The sequence below is a fragment of the Cnephaeus nilssonii genome (genome assembly GCF_951640355.1).
Source record: "Cnephaeus nilssonii genome assembly, chromosome: 9".
Classification (NCBI taxonomy): domain Eukaryota; kingdom Metazoa; phylum Chordata; class Mammalia; order Chiroptera; family Vespertilionidae; genus Cnephaeus; species Cnephaeus nilssonii.
The window spans coordinates 12695393-12713506 of record NC_137080.1 but is presented as its reverse complement, the minus strand read 5'-3'; the positions used below and the strand labels follow the sequence as shown (position 1 = coordinate 12713506).

General features: G+C 40.3%; 1 protein-coding gene across 1 annotated transcript in view; it reads left to right on the top strand.

The window, feature by feature from the left end:
• MAN1A1 (mannosidase alpha class 1A member 1) overlaps positions 1-18114 on the top strand; it is a 151380-nt gene that overhangs the window by 112229 nt on the left and 21037 nt on the right. Inside the window, exon 7 of the mRNA XM_079780508.1 lies at positions 17066-17189. Coding sequence (XP_079636634.1) covers positions 17066-17189 — 124 coding nt within the window. The remainder of the gene's footprint in view (positions 1-17065; positions 17190-18114) is intronic.

Here is an 18114-nt window from a genome sequence, read left to right as displayed (position 1 = left end):
CTCTTTTAAAAAACTACTTTATTGAGATATAATTTATTGAACTTCTGCTTTACTTTGTGTCAGTGAAATTTTTATTAATGAAGTTTTTTAAATGTGTCTGAATATTTTAGAAATGAAATAAGATGTGGTCTTAATTGGGTTTAGTCAGCTATTGATGTAAAACGGGTGGATATGTATTCATCGTTGTCAGTGCACGTGAAGAGTGGAGCACACATTGTCGAGTCTATGCAGTCCCTGCCACCTCGCTGAAGGTCATAGGCAAGCCTTAACTTTGCTGAGTCACAGTTTCCTTTGGCAAATAGTAAGAAAATACTACCTATGTGGTGGTTGTGAAGATTAATTGAATTATTTAAAGAACCTCCTACCTGTCATGCCTTCATTTAAAGGAGGCAACCATTGGCTATTTTTAAAGTGTGGATTACCAATAAGTCTATGAAGGACTATTAATTTTGACAATGGTTACACTCCTTCATTTAGTTGCAGGTAACTCTAACGAGAATGAAATTTAAACCATTTACTTACAAACAAGACATTATATGAAGGTAATTTTAATTAGATTTAAAAATTAGGTTAATTTCAAAAATTATTTTAGACCATAGTCATGGCCGAGTAATGTAAATTCCTGAGTTATCAAATATTTACCCTTTATAATTAAGCTTTACACTGTCAGCTGGTTTAACCCATTGGTTTAGTTGATTGGATCAGCAGCTCTAGAAATCATAATGTCCTTTGCAAACATTACATATTGTCTATGGTAAAGTAGTTGGCATAATGAGCAAGTTCCGGCCTAAGAAAGATTTGGAAATCATTCTGAAAATGGATGTTGTGATAAAAAAAGAAAAAGTACTCCTCTAGCAGAGGATGTTTTAAGAGAATAATCTTAACTAATTTCCTGTGCATATGGATATTCAGAAGTAGATGGATTTTTAAGTGATGATTCATTAAGGACTTATAATTGATTATTTAGCCACCCTGCAGAAAGGATATACTGCACCTGTCCAAAGTAGACCGAGATTTCTCACCTTTGCGAGGTGATGGTGAGGGATCACCAGACAGGATTTTCCTACTTTACCTGAGTAACTCACATATATGTCATCAGTCTCTACAGCTCTGTCTTACAACTGGAAATATTTTTTAACTTAATTTTTCTGGAAGACTTGCAAGACAGGAATGATCTCTTACAGTGCTACATATTTGGTAGTTGTACAGCAATTAAATTGCTTTAAGAAAGTTAGCTAACAGTAACAATTTGTTACATTTCAAAATCTTGGGAATGCCTTACTTTATTTCATTATTGCTTATGTTATAATTTCTATCTCCAAGTGAACATTTGGTGAATTTATTTTTGAATAGACATCTCTAAAATGGAAGAAAAAAACCTGAAAACAGATTTCTTTTGGTTAGCTAAATGTCAGTTGCTAATGCAAAAGATAAAAATACTTTTCTGGACTAAACTCTTTGTAGTTTCAAAGCACTTTCATGTGTATTATCCCATTTGATCATGCTAACCTCCTACAAGGTGGGTTTTGCAGGTGTTACTTTGTTTTAAAGATCAAGAGATTGCTGCCTTAGAGAGTTTAAGGGACTTGCCCAACGTCACACCTGAAAATTCTCTGCATGCATAAATTTTGGGGGAAAATTGCAAAGCACATAATGGCTAAAAGGCAACTTTTCTTAATGCATAAATATATCTTGCTAACAGCATTACTATGAATATGGATGGCTAATGTGGATTGATTGTTATATTTAAAAATTAGAACAGATCTATCAATAGAGGATTGGCTTAATATAATCGATCATCCATTTTATGTGATAATATTTATAATATAGCTATTAAAAATGATTATCCTAGTGTCGGTGATTAGCTACTAATTGAGACAGGTACCTTGCAAAGTAACGTATATAATACAATCCCATTTCATTGAAAAGAGCAAATATTAAATATATACACTGAGTGGCCAGATTATTATGATCTCTGAACGCATAATAATTTGGCCACTCAGTGTGTGTGTGTGTGTGTGTGTGTGTGTGTGTGTGTGTGTGTGTATCAGAGGTCCGGTGCATGAATTCGTGCATGGGTGGGGTCCGGCCAGTCTGGCCAGGGGGAGGGGACATGGGCGGTTGGCCGGCCTGCCTGCTGGTCGAACTCCTGGTTGAGGGGACAATTTGCATATTAGCCTTTTATTATATAGGATATACACTGAGTGGCCAGATTATTATGCGTTCAGAGATCGTAATAATCTGGCCACTCAGTGTATATCCATATGTTTGTGTATGCACCTGGGTGGATAGCATTGTTTAACTGGAATTGGCAAGTTGAGAAAGTACAAGGGTTAGGAATACAGTATTAGCTTTTCTCAATTCACTTTACATTGTTTCACTCGTAAGATGAGTATGCATTACTTGTATAATTTTCTAAAGTATAAAAATAATAGTACTGGGGGAAGCAGTAACACCAATACATCAATTAGACAAATTCACAAACATGTATTTCTCAAAAAAAAGATGTGCATTGGCACTGAATATCAGAAGCTCATATATAAAGAAATGAAAATTAAAATAGCTTTAAGATGTGTTTGGGTTTTTTTTTTCCACCTAACAGATTCACCAAGTTTTAAACACTTTACAAATGCCCAGAGTTAGGAGCAAGAACATTCTTATGCATACTTAGAGGAAGTATGCCTTGGGACAAACTCTTTAGAAGGTGATCAGGTGGTGTTTATTAAATTTAAATACATATTTATAACCTGGGAATTCCACTTGCAGGATTTTATCCAGGAGATCTACCCAAGAATTTGTAACATTGCTTATAATAGCAGAACTTGAGACAAAAGAAAAATTATTGAATAAGTCACTGCACCCCAAACACACACACACACACACACACACACACACACACACACACACACTGACATACTAGCCAGCTGTAATGAGGTAGAGCACCAAGATATTTTACCTTTTCATGAAATACAGTATAAAACAATATGTATAGTATTCTTTCATTTGTGGTTGTTGTTTTAATTTTGTCTAATGATCATGCACTAAGAAATTTTGGAAGAGATATCAGTTAATTATTGTTTTTACTCTGAGAAATAATAATGGAATCCTATCTAATAAAAGAGTAATATGCAAATTGACCATCACTCCAACACACAAGATGGCTACCCCCATGTGGTCAAAGATAGCTGCCCCCATGTGGACACAAGATGGCCACCACAAGATGGCCAGCAGGGGAGGGCAGTTGGGAGCGACCGGGCCTGCAAAGGAGGGCAGTTGGGGGTGATCAAGCCTGCAGGGGAGCGCAGTTAGGAGTGACCAGGCCAGCAGAGGAGGAAAGTTGGGGACGACCGGGCCTGCAGGGAAGGGCAGTTGGGGGGAGACCCAGGCTTGCAGGGGAGGGCAGTTAGGGGCAATCAGGCTGGCAGGGGAACAGTTAGGCATCAATCAGGCTGGCAGGGGAGTGGTTAGGGGGTGATCAGGCTGGCAGGCAGAAGTGGTTAGGGGTAATCAGGAAGGCAGGAAGGCGAGCAGTTGGGAGCCAGCAGTCCTGGATTGTGAGAGGGATGTCCGACTGCCCATTTAGGCCCGATCCCAGATTGGAGAGGGTGCAGGCTGGGCTGAAGGACACACACCCCCGTGTGCGAATTTCATGCACCGGGCCTCTAGTCTGGAATATGAGGCAATTCCTTTCCATGACATAATCTTTTGTATGTTTTCAATTTTTTTGCCTTATGCATGTTTTTAGATTTTAAAAATTATTTTAGAAAAGCCATTGCACAGCCAAAACCGGTTTGGCTCAGTGGATAGAGCGTCAGTCTGTGGACTGAAGGGTCCCAAGTTCGATTCCGGTCAAGGGCATGTACATTGGTTGCAGGCACATCCCCAGTGGGGGGTGTGCAGGAGGCAGCTGGTCGATGTTTCTCTCTCATCGATGTTTCTAGCTCTCTATCCCTCTCCCTTCCTCTCTCTAAAAAATCAATAAAATATATATTAAAAAAAAAAGAAAAGCCATTGCACAAAAGAGTTCCTTGAATTAAACAAATTGATCTTTATAGGAAACTAAGAAAGGAAAATTAAAATGATTAAATTGGGTGTTTTTTTTCCTTATAATTGCTTCCTATGGTTATTAGAGCAAAAACTAAAAACAGAACTCATACTTTCCTTTATCATGGCCATTCCTACCTCAATCTTTCCCATATTCTTAAATAGCACCAGTAACCACCCAGCTGCTAAAGCCAAAAAACTAGAAATCATCTTTCATTTCCGTCTTCCCTCATCCCCAATGCCAATTCTTCCGGACAACTCTTACATCCAGGCATAGCCTGAACCCTTCCGCATCTGTCCATCTCTACTCTGTCCCCTGTCCAGACCACCATCTGTCTTTTCCTAGAGACCAGTTTGCTAGCTGACTTCAGAGCTGCTCTCCTATAACCATCTCTTCCCACAGTGCCCAGAGTGAAATCAGATCTTATCACCTCCTATTTAAAACCTTTGTGTGACTTCCCGTTGCACTTAGAATAAATCCAAATGCTTGCTCTGGCCTGCAGGTCCTGTGTGATCGGCCCCCTGTCAGCTGTCCAGGGTTCCTGTCAGAGAGTCCCTTCACTGACTGTCCTGTTTTCATGCTTCGTAGAGTCATGCCCACCTCAGGGCACTGGCAGGAGCCACCCCCAGGTCTTTCCTGACAGGTTCTTTTTTGTCTTGCTGGTCTCAGCTTGAAGATCTCCGCTTCAATGAAATCTCTCCAAGAAGCCCCTCTAAAGAAGCTCTCCTTCAGACGGCCACATCATCCTCTTTCCCTTTCTTCTTAGCCCTTCATATTACAAGATAGCCGTGCTGTGTTTCACCTTGGCATTTTACTATTAACTGGAGTAGGTAATCTTACATTCTAAGAATGTACATTTTGCCCATGGGGCCCAAGAGAGCATTTTTCATTTGGAATCAGGGGAGAAATAGCTCATAAACAGGGTTATTGTTCTTCAATTGACATTTAAGGAAAAAGAAGGCACTCATCAAAGCTGTGAGATTTATTTTGTACTAGGAAAGCCCCAATCCTTAAAACTCCGGAATCCTCCTACCAGCTCATTGCATTATTTCACAGCAGTTCATTTCCGACCAGACCTGTGAGGCAAGTCCTGGTCTTACTCTGGCATAATCTCATCCCCTAAATTCATCCCCTCCCCATCAATTCCAGATTCCTCTGTCTCTCCGAGGTTCTCTTCACGAATCACCAAATCCTGCCCTCAGCCGGGTGGGAGCAGCAGTCATTACGGGCAGTGCTCTGAGCCTGCAGTTAGCGCTGCCCCACTGCAGTCCAGAGCCTGAACACCAGGAGCAGGAAGCTAAGGAGGGAGGGTTTTTTCTCCCTTCCTGTTCCTAAAGGTAAAATGAATGTGATTATTGTTTGTCAGTTCAAAATACTATTTTTTTTCACCTCACAGTTACCATTTGTTGTCATTGTTTTTGTTTTTTTTTAATTTCTTTATTGATTAAGGTGTCACATATTTGTCCTCATCCCCCCATTCCCATCCCACACCCCTCCCCACGGATGCCCCCACCCCCCTGTTGTCCTTAACCATTGGTTAGGCTTATATGCATGCACACAAGTCCTTTGGTTGATCTCTCCCCCCTCCCCCCACCCTCCCCTATCCTCCCTCTGAGGCCCGACAGTCAGATCAATGCCTGCTTGTTTCTGGGTCTGTTCTTGTTCATCAGTCTATGTTGTTCATCATTTCCCCTAGATGAGTGAGATCATGTGTTACTAGAAATATACTTATAAGAACGGAATGTGAGACGAGCAATAATAGTTATGCTGACAGGCAAATGAATCAGTCTGTAGTGAGTTTCTTTCTGGACCAACAGATCTTTTGAGACCCAATTTCAATGTCCACCAGTTCCTTATGTGTACATGTCAGCACTGACTTTTCAGTTCTGGATGGTGGACAAATGGTGGTAATGCAGGTCTATTTTGATGCTCTCATTTTTTTAGCTTTATAAATGTTTTCCAGCAAATTAAAGTTACCACAAGCTACAACTTTTTATATGAGCACTTATTTATCTAAGTATTTCCTTAAAGGTCATAGGAATGATTGTGTGGTCTCAAGTTACTATATTGATGTTTTCATTTTACAGATCTAACAGACATTACATAATAAAGATTTTTTTAAAGCTACAGTTATTCATGTCTGTCCACACTCGTATATTTTGAATATGTCTGCTAGGAAATGGGTAATTTTCCTATCGAAGTTCCACCAACCATTTACTTAGCACAGGTGACCCTTGAACAACATGGGGGTGAGGGGTGCCTGTCCCCACACACAGCTGAAAATCCACGTGTAACTTTTGACTCCCAAAAATTACTAATAACAGACTGTTGACCGAAAGTCTTACACATATTTTGTATGTGTTATATACTGTATTCTTCAATAAAGTAAGCTAGAAAAAAGTTATTTAAAAAATTATAAGGAAGAGAAAATACCTTTACAATATTTATTGGAAAAATAATCCAGGTATAAGTGGACCCACACCATTCAAACTCCTGTGGCTCAAAGGTCAACCGTACTTTGAAACACTTTTTAATGTTCACATCAGCATTAGGAGGCTACCAACAGTTGAGACCATGTGAACGACCCATTTTGATTCTTATTTTGTAGATGATAGTTCAGTTACATTTTTCAGGTTTTTTCCTATAATATAAAGAAACTAATTATTAAAAATATATAAACATGTAAGCTAAAGGAAAACATAAATACATATACACTATTTTAACCAAAAGTAATAAGACTTGCTTAGAGTATTTCCTGAATTTAAAAGTATCCTACCTAATAATAGAGTAATATGCAAATTGACTGCAACTTCGCTACGCCTAAGCCACACCCACCAGCCAAGCCACGCCCACCAGCCAATCAGGAGCAAATATGCAAATAAGCCCAACCAAGATGGCTACAGCCACTGAGAGCGGGAGGGTTTCCGTGGTAACAAAAGAAGCCAAGCTTTCCGCACCTCCGGCCTAAGCCTCCACTCAAGGCTACAAAGTTTCAATTATAGAAGGTGAATTAACTCCAACATAAATCGCTGCTGGCCGCGGAGCAAGCAGCAGGCTTGGCTTTGCTCCAGGCTACAAAGTTTCAATTGTAGAAGGTAAATAAATTCCAGATACCAGGGCCTCCTCTTGGGTCGCCAGGGGGCGTGGCCAGCCTGCAAACCACCACAGGCCCCTCGCTCAGGCCTCCCCACGCCCCAAGGGAACCCCCACCCTTCAGGGCAAACCAGTCAGCCCCCACCCATGCACCAGGCCTCTATCCTATCTAATAAAAGAGTAATATACAGATTGATCATCACTGCAACACACAATATAGCTGCCCCCATGTGGTCAAAGATCCTGCCCCCATGTGGACACAAGATGGCCAGCAGGGGAGGGCAGTTGGGAGGCACCAGGCCTGCAAGGGAGGGCAGTTGGAGGCGATCAACCCTGCAGGGGAGGGCAGTTAGGGGTGACCAGGCCGGCAGAGGAGGGAAGTTGGGGGCAAACAGGCTGGCTGGGGAGCAGTTAGGCATCAATCAGGCTGGCAGAGGAGTGGTTAGGGGGTGATCAGGCTGGCAGGCAGAAGCGGTTAGGGGCAATCAGGAAGGCAGACAGGTGATCAGTTGGGAGCCAGCAGTCCTGGATTGTGAGAGGGATATCCAACTGCAGTCAGACATCCCTCGAGGGGTCCCAGATTGGAGAGGGTGCAGGCTGGGCTGAGGGACATACCCCCCCTCCGTGCACAAATTTCGTGCACCGGGCCTCTAGTATATATATGAATTATAGTTATGTTTGAAAGGGATTTGTAGCTTCCATATATAAATGCAACAATCAACAAATTATGGCATCTACTATGCAAAAACCTATTTGAGGAGGTGACGGTGGTAAAAGAAACAGAAGTGTGCCTCTGCATTTAGGACGCACCGGTATTCTCCAGCTAGAGAGATGTGTTTACGCAGGTAGAAAGTTAAATAACAGAGGTGTCACAGGCAGCATAGAGCTCATTACAGGCAGGTTACACTTCGCAGTGCCTATATTTTATATGCGGGAGTCACTGTGGGCCGAAACGGAACAGACAGTGCTTTCCTTGTAGTAGCTCGTGTTCTGTTGAGGATATCTGTCTTCATTGTTGAGTTTTCCTCAGCAATTTGTTCTTCCTCCGGATTCTTTATTCTCCATTATCCTCTTTATTCTTTTGTCACGCTTTCTCAAATCTTTATGTCTTTAAAACTTTAGTTGCTACACTGTTTCATAACACAGTCTTCCACAGGCTCTAAACCATAAGTTGTAGGCAGAAGGCAGGAAAATGAGAATGAGGTAGCATGATAGCTTTATTCTCCAGCATCTGTTCCCAGTGATCCTGAATCTGTTCGTTCTAACCACAAGCTATGCACACATTTTTGTTTATGTGATACTTCTTACGGAAAAACTCAAAACTAAGAAAAGCTAGCATTTTCAGTAATAAGGCGGTTTAATTAACTGTCAGACTTTCTTAAGATGTTAAGAGAATTGTCTGAGTTTACATAATGCAGCTTAACACACTAATTATCGGCCCTGATTACCTAGACATCATTTATTTTCTTGAACTTTCTTGCTGTTAATTTATCATTTGGGAATTTTTAATAGCATTTGTAGCATTTAGCAACATCTTCCCACTACAGGCTTCTTAATTTAGCATTTATTTTACTGATTTTGCAATTTATTGTCTACTCTGAAGTATAATGATAACTAATTTACTTAGCATCTGATGATGAATCTTTCCCAATTACTCCCAAGTAGTTTAATATCTGGAAAAAAAACCTACAGTGAGGATCTGCTGAACTTCGTATTGTGATATCACTGTGTTTCAGATACCAGTCAGACAAAGTTCACTTTCTTTTATTAAAAGTTAATTAGACCCACTTGATTTCTTCCCTAAAGACCTCTAAGGAATGCCCATAGGAAAAACAGAAATTGTTCTCCAGAAAAAAATTGTTTTACCTCTACTCAAGTGCCTGAACAAAAGTTTAATTGAGTTGCCATTGATGCCCCAAAGCTCCAAAATTTCAGAACAGACGATCTTGACCATTAAAAGAACCTTAGCAGGTTTCCTACAGTGTTTGATGGGTGCACTCCACAGTTCCTGGCACATGTAAGCACTCAGTCAATTAGGGTCGACTGACTGACTCAATCTTACTTGCTGAGTTTGGCAAAGATACCCACAAAGTGCTCATCTTTTAACATGTTGAACAAAATCATTGAATATTATTCTTTCCTACCTCAGAATTTCGGCCAGAAACTTACATTAGTTGTGGCATAATGGATAGTAAGATGTCCTTTTCCATTAGTAATTCCTCCATAGCTTTAGCTGCATCTTAAGGTCAATGGTGCCAGAGTTTTAGCTCCTGGGCCAAGTAGTTTCCCCAGTTGTTGAGAGGCTAGCCTTAGTTGCCAATATTTTTATCTCATTAAAAAAAAAAAAAAAAAAAAGACACCAGCAAAGAAAAATTACCTACTATCATTATTTCATCTTAATGAAAAAAGATAAGCCTGGCATCACAAAAATGGGAAGGACAAAAAAGACAATCATTTCAGCTGTATAAAATTTAGCCTTCATAAAAATTTACCATCCTGTCCTTACTTTCCTTATTTCATCATAAGTCTTAGAAAACACAACTTCAGACCACTTCAAGTTTGTGATAGTAGCCTACGTGATCAGCCTAGAAAGAATTTTTTTTAATATATTTTTATTGATTTCAGAGAGGAAGGAAGAGGGAGAGAGAGATAGAAACATCAATGATGAAAGAGAATCATTGATCGGCTGCCTCCTGCATGCCATACACTGGGGATCGAGCCTGCAAACCGGCCATGTTCCCTGACCAGGAATCGAATCGTGACCTTCTGGTTCATAGGTCGATGCTCAACCACTGAGCCATGCTGGCCAGGCTAGAATGGATGTGTTTTTTCTTAAATTGACTATAAGAGAGCTATATGGTGACACTAATATAAGATTAAATTATTTACGTATGTTAGGGGTGGAAACCAATGACACAACACTTTCATTATTGTTTTTTCATTTTATTAAATGAAACATGTATCAAGTGCCTCTGTTTGTTGGCACTGCCCTGGGCTTAGGGATTACACAGGTGTATCAACCAGTCAGTCCCTGAGGATCTTTGACTGGAAGAAGAGAGCAGTCCTGGACATTCTGGTTCCTGAAAGACTGTAGAACAGAATCTGGAGAATTAAAAGCCGGGGTCTGTGCTAATTGCATTTAGTTTGATTCAAAGATGAGGCACCCATCGAATGAAAGGCAGACAAAGCGATGAATAAAAGTCCAATTTTTACTGAAGTCTTGAATCTTAAGTAATGTCTTTTAATGATGATTTGTGTTAAAAATCTTACAACAATGGAGCAAATGTATATATAAAACCAAAGGAAGGGGATGTCTGGCAAATTAATATTGGTGGATTACCATTTCTGAAGACGGACTGTACTATGCTCCTGTTTATCCTGAGGTTTTTAGAAAAGTGTCTGGATAAAAATGCTTGTCTACAGCCTCCCTCCCCAATGTTAAAGGATATGATGCAGTGACTTTCAGCAGTGGATCTGAGATATCCCAGGAATTCTAGAGGCTCCCAAATGGAACTTGGCAGGCCCACACTGTAAAGAGAAACAACTCCACAATGGACATTTATGCCTCCAATACACATTCCCAAATCCATCCCCATTATCACTTCAGACAATTAAACTAACATCTTCCAGCTGGTATCTATGTAGATATTTTTGTGTAAATATAACTTTGCCAAAAAAAAAAAAAAAAAAAACCCATGTTGCTAAATCGTTTATAGTGGCAAAAATAAGTAAATAAATTAGACTCAATGTCCTTTAGTAGGGGTATGTTTAAATAAATTAGAATTTATCCAATCAGATACTACGCATTCAACAATAATAATAATATACATTGATTGGCATGGGGCATGTTCATGAAAAAATGTAGTGTATATTTAAAACAATGTATAGAATATGATTTGTTTTTAAGTTCAGTAAAGTAAATGTGTTTGCACGCCTGCACAGCCTACATGCACTGAAATGCTTTTTCATCAGTACTGTTGATAGGATATCCCAGTATATGCCTAATAACTGGGCAGAAGCTACATTCCATTATTGCAGTCTGTTGATTATGGTAGACAAGGAGATCTAACCCAAAGGACAACTTGAAACAGAATTTTGGCATCTTCGGACCTCACGAGCAGATTAGTTACAGAATTAGAGAGGGCTTCTCACCATCTCAGTCTTTGTAACTCCCAGCCTCTCCTCCAATCCTCAACAGTCAGATACAGGCCCACAGTATTGAGGGTGAGAATACCCTAAAACAATCTTTGATAGTCACATACAAGGGCAGCAGTATTGAGAGCGAGAATAAACTAAAATGAAAGTGTTCCATTTCAATCCTGCAGTAAACCCCATAATACGAAGCAAGATATGGCTAATTTAAAAACCGTTATTTTGGCTCTTTGTTTAAAAATGTAAGTATGGAAATCCTTTGGAGATTTAGCCCACATGCTGCTGTTCAGAGGTAATAAGCTGTAGATTTTGAATCAATGTCATCAAATGGCTGCCCTTGCTCCCCTTTTTCTTTTTCCCGGGCGATAGACCCTGGGGAAGTGGTCTCCTAAGGCTGATTCTCCAAGGGTGGCCTAAATAGAACCTTGACTAGTTTTAGAACTGCAGCCCCTGCAACTGTTGGCTCAACTCTTAGTGGGGTCCTAGACCACAAACCGGAAAGCATGGTGCTGTGTGAACACTTCAGGAAGGAGGCATTCGTAATGAGTGACGACGAAATCACTTACGCTCAACATCACCGAGCTTTGGGAATACAGTTAAACGGAGCAATCATTTATGAACTTTCTAATGAGTCTTTTCTAATTTGTGCTAAAACCCAAAAGGAATGGTATTAAGTTACCTGCTCTTTCGAAGTAAATATCCATGTGTGCCTCTCCATTTGCATATATAAGTAAGGCCTCACCATAATACACTGAATGTGGGGGACTTTTTTCTCCCTAAAACTTGTTAAACTCCATTGCCCCCCAGGGAGTAAGCTGTATTCCGTACTATGACCTTGAAGGGAGTTTGTTTACTCCTCAGCTAATCAGAAATTATTCAGGCATTAATCCTCAAGAAAATTTTTACTGGCCCATTTCCCATTTCGCATAGAATAGCAAGCAGCAAGGAAAAGGGAATTTGAAAGTCAGAGCTAATTGAGACTTTACAACTATTTAATGCTTTGTTTATATATTCATCTGGCTTTTTGGAATTGTTTCAGTTCTATAAAAATTTTTTTTTTTTGCTGTATTCGATTATACTGAGTAACCAAATGTATTTATTAAGGATACAAATTGTATCTGGGCGATAACTATAACAAAACTTTAGGTACCTCAATTTAAGATTATTTTGAAGATATATACCATCAATTTAGAACAACCCTCTGGCTATTTGACTCATTTCAAGCTCTTGGCAAAAGAGTTAGCAGCGCTCCCATGGGATTCAGCCCTGAGTAGAATAGTGTCATTAGTACTGTAGTTGCTTTCTTTGGTGCTGTTAACCATTCCCGGGAGAGAGAAGGAAAAACACCTAATGCCCACTGCTTATCAAGCTATGAGGTCAGTAAATAATTATACCTTCTTGTTTTGAGTGCAATATACTGCCACTGCTAATAAACTACATTCAAATGAAGTCTCTAAAGAATAAAATAGTATTCCACATTTTCAAAAGATTCATAGTGATTCCATTTTTGAAGACATTATTCTAATTGTAGTTTCCAAAATCAGTTATTTTTCATTTTGATGTTTTGTTTTCTAAGTATTACTTTTGTAGACTCCTGGAAATCTAAATTAAGTGAAAACTTGACACATATATATTTGACCTTGAACAATGTGGAGGTTAGGCATACCAACCCCGTTTGCAGTTGAAAATCCACATGTAACTTCTGACTCCCTAAAACCTTAATTACTAATAGTCTACACTATTGACTGGAAGCTCTATGGATAACATAGACAGTTGATGAACATATTTTATATGTTATATGTATTATGTACTGTATTCTTGCAATAAAGTCAGCTAAAAATGTTAATATAAGGAAATCATAAGGAAGAGAACATACATTTACAGTATTTATTGAAAAAAAAATTTGAATGTAAGTGGATCCCTGCAGTTCAAACCCATGTTGTTCAAGTGTCAACTACTTATTAAAATGACACTCCAAATTAAAATGGGAAAACTGGAGATTGGAGGAAACAGAAAGAGAGGAAATTAGAATGACACAAAAGTCTGAAGTTCTGTTCCAGGATTCCTTGAACCAAAACAAACACTTGGCAGCTCCCCAGATCATGCTAATTGCCTTTTCGTGTATACATTTCCATATGCTGACTAATGGTTTTGGCTTAAAATGCAGTCATTGTAACCCCATTTGAAATATTAATAAAATATTCTTTTCTTTCATGCCTGCCTTGTGGAACTAATAGTTTCTGAACACAAACTGTTACTTTATCTTTAAAGTATTTTTTAAATAGTATTCGTGTTGGTAAAATAAAGACAAAATAGTTAAAGAACACCAGGACTGCCTTTAAAACACTGTGATAATGGAACTGAGGTTAAAGACATTTTTAATTGAATGTATTGGGGTGACATTGGTTAATAAAATTACATAGGTTTCATGTGTACACCTCTATAACACATCATCTGTATATTGTATTGTGTATTCACCACACTGAGTCAAGTCCAAGACATTTTAAATCCCCTATTCCTTCAGATGAGATTCATTTTGAGCCAGAGGCCTAGAAAGCTTAACCTTTTGTATCATGCTATGCCCAGGGCACCCTGACCCCCAGACCAAAGGAGCAAGACTCTCTGTAGATTCATTTCCCTTTGTCACAACTCCACCATGTTGGTGTCAAATGCCCACTGTCCAAATACATCACAAGTAGATAGATTCCTGAGTAGAGTCATAGAATTTAAAGATAAAAAAGATCTTAGGACTCATTCCGTGTGTAACCAGAACTTGGTTCTCACTTATTGCACATGTGCTGTGCAAGTCGGCACCATTTCCCTGACGTACACGCATTTTAGCTCTGATGGCCCCACAGTCTGTGCCCCATGCCCTCCCCCAGGCCAACCTCCAAGTCTTTAAACTTTTGCCTAAGGAAAGGCAAGTGGCCTTATTTAATATCTAGATATAACGATGCTTTCTCTGATTTCTTGAAACCCTTCCTTGACCAATGCAACCGCTGATCTTATAATTTTACTGTAGGTTGAAAAAGTGGTAACCAAAGCCATCCTTTCATATAACATAATATGTACTCTAAACTCAGCATCCTTTCTGTTACCACGAGATAGCCTTTGTCAGTGCTTTCAATGTTCTTGCCCCTATGTAATTAAACAGTGATAGGAAAGAATGCTGTTTGCCTGTTGATATGAATGTGTGCAAAGGAGGAGAGGGGTTATAGGTAAAATCCTTTTAAATCTTACTTGCTTAAAAACATATCGAAAGTTTTCATTATATCTCTGGTTTTCTCTTGCCTTAACCATGTTAATAGCGGGGAGCAAATGTCTGGATACAAAAGTAATTTGCATTGGAGTTGAGTGTGTATGTACTGCTTACATTGTCCATCTGAGGGTGCCACCACGCGCTCTCCTACCCTGCGCTGGAAAGAACCAGTCCTGGAGACCCAGTCCTGGGAGTGGGCTAGCTTCCTCAGCACGCTGTCCTCTGCCCTCTCCAAAATGAAGTCATCCTGCCCTCCCCTCCCGGCACCGCCGTACATTGCAGCTTTGGGCTTCATAGTTTCTCTAGAACCTAGAAATTCGTAATTTTGCTCAATGTGCTCATTGACTTTGGTCAGTGATGGAATGGTTGGGCTATAAAAAAATAATGTCATGACAACATGTTAATGACCAATTACTATGTGCATTTGCCATATGTTATTAAAATCTTAATGTAGCTGTTCCTCCTATCTGGATGGTTAGATGTTCTTTCTATGTAAGTCAACCATGAAAATAAAAACTGACTCGTGTTCTCAGAACTTAATAAGTATCAGGCATTTGTAAAATAAATGAATATCTGATTTTCCGATCTGCTTACTTTTTTAAAAATATATATTTTTTATTGATTTCAGAGAGGAAGGGAGAGGGAAAGAGAGCTAGAAACATCAGTGATGAGAGAGATCATTGATTGGCTGCCTCCTGCACAACCCTTACTGTGGATCGAGCCTGCAACCTGGGCCTGTGCCCTGACCAGAACCAAACCTGGAACCCTTCAGTCTGCAGGCCAACGCTCTACCCACCGAGCCAAACCAGCAAGGGCCTCTTTTGCTTACTTTTTATGAGGTGTACTATAAGTCAACGTTTTGGGACAAAGTCTAGATCTTGCTCTACAGAGAAATCAGGAGTAAGAGTGAAGCCGGCTTAGAAGTCACGTACCAGTTGTCCACGTTGCTTTCCTTTCCTTCAGCCTTCCCTGGCAGCCCTGCAGCAGGACACGCAGGCCGGAAGGCTTTACCCAGAGCTGTGAAAATAGAAGGAAAAGACAGAGGGGTTAGCAAATCTAGGGGACACCAAGAACTACATTTAACTGGGGCCAACCTGGAAAGAAAGGAAAGGGAGACTCCCACAAGACTCAGACGTGGCCTCAGTGGAACCCGTAGCCTTCTCTCCTGCTGCCTTTCCTGCCCTCCACTCACTGGTACTGCAGCTGCCTCCCGCTCCCAGCCAGCCCTTCTGCTGTGTGTCTCCATGTTCACATTCTCCCTCTCTCCGGTCTTTCCTCACGGCTCCTTATTTATCCTTCAAGAATCAACTCGGGACCCCCCTCCTTGAAGAAGCCTTGTGTGATCCTCGCTGTGTTGGATCTCATGTCCTGGCTCTAGAGGCTCGGGGAACTCTACACACATTTACCTTGGCATTTCCCACAGTCAGCTGGAATTATTTATGCTTAGATTTCTCTCTCCCGTTATACTATAAGGTCTTTGAGAAAAGAGTGATTTATTCATCATAACCATTTTGCAACCCAGGATCAGGCATAGTCCGTGGCAAATAGTAGGCATTTAATAAATAGGCATCTGAACTAAAACCAACATGTGGGTTTTCAGATTTCTGCAAGGGAATTGACTGGTCAGGAGAATCATGACTTTATTCTTTATTTGAATTATTACCTATGTCTTGACAGTTTAAGTGGCTTTTCAGAAATAAACTGTACCCAAGAGTATGATCATGTTTCAGTAGCCTCTGTGTGTGTGTGTGTGTGTGTGTGTGTGTGTGTGTGTGTGTGTATTTAGGACTTACTCTTTTTAAAGAGCATTTCTCCAAGATGAGAGGCAATAATTTTTGAAGCTCCTGCCTTTGACCCCTTTTAAATTTGAATTACATAAATTTGCTGACATTTTTAAGCATAGATTAAATATGTCAGGGAATGAGTAAATCCTTAGAAAATGTCCTTAGGATATAGGTAAAATAGTGTGAAGAGAAACATAAGAAAGGAAGTTCAGTAAATGGAAGGTTTTGAGAGGGTATGGTGTCAGTGGATTACTAATGAATCTTTGAAATTTATCCAGTACCCAAGAAGAAACTGTATATCATGTGAATGTCTATAGCAGTCCATGGAATCTCAGGCTGAAATTAATTAAAATGTTGAAGTGCTATAGGTCGGATTTGGGACACGGTGGGGATGTTTTGGTATGATTCTGTTTAATATTCTACTTGGAATGGGTATACAACTCTATATGACACATGTAACCTTCCAAAATATTTATCTGTTCATCACCACCAGCAAGCACATAGCAGCTTCTCTGTGACTCAAGTCAACACCGATTTTCAATTTGGAAATAGAAGTGAAAGCCTGAGACTGGTGCCCAGTCAAAGACAACAATGCTTTCAAATATCCAGAGTGGACTAGGAGCTAAGGAGCCATTATTCAAAAGCTGAACCTTTCACTTCTACTGTGTAGAGCCGGTGGGAAAAAATGGAATTAGTCTGACCCATAACTCTTCAATCTATTCTCCTCTTTAGTGGGATTGGAAGGAACTGGCCCTGGGCCTCGGGAGGCAGCAGCATTCTGGCCGAATTTGGGACCCTGCATTTGGAATTTATGCACCTGAGCCAATTATCAGGAGACCCCATCTTTGCTGAAAAGGTGAGATTCTCCAAGACGCCTTGCATTGCAGAGCACCGCTGTGAGAAGCAGTGTCCTCTGCTGAGAGGTTTGATAATATTGCATGTGGAAGAGAACAACCACATTTAATATAGCAGCCCTTTATGAAGTTTTGTTACATGCGCCTTTCCTTTAACCAACTGTGAGCTCACCGTCTTTCCATGGCATGAGTCTAGCTCAGCGTGAGATCACCTGGCTTCCAAGGCTGATTCCCTACCCCTCAATCACGTCACTTTCTCTGGACTCTTTTTCTTATCTAAAAATATGTAAAGTTATATGGACTATATGAACCAAGTATATAAAATACTTTTTAAACTCCAAGTGTTATATGAATGCAAAGTAGCTATTGAGTTAATTTCTAATTTTTAAAAAACAAACATCAGTATTTGAATAAATCCATTTTCACCCCACCATTGCTGCCCTTAGCTTTCACCTCACTTCTCTGCTCCACCTTACAGCCACGCACTCTCCGGCACCCCAGTCACACCAGTTACACGCACACATCTTCAGGTATCACCCCCAGCATAACCTCAGCCCTCGTGGCCTGCAAGGCCTGCGTCTCCCTTTTGCTTCCTGTCCTCCCAACCCAGTCTCTTTTCATGGCCTTTGTCCTTGCTCCTCCCTTTGCCAAGGTCGCTCTCCCTCCCATTTCTGCATGGCTTGCTCCTTCGTTTCTTAAAGTGTCTGCTCCAATACTCTTCCATCAGCCTGCCAGCCCACCCTGAGTAACAGCCTCACCGCTCCACAGCCTTCTGTCCTATCACCGTCCCGTGTGTTTTCCATAGCACTTATCACCACGGGGTATAGTCCTCGCACTGCAGATAGGATGTTTCTTTATGCGATGTCTTTCTCATCCCACCGGAATGGACTTTGCTTATCCACTGAAATGTCACTAGTTCCTTGGACG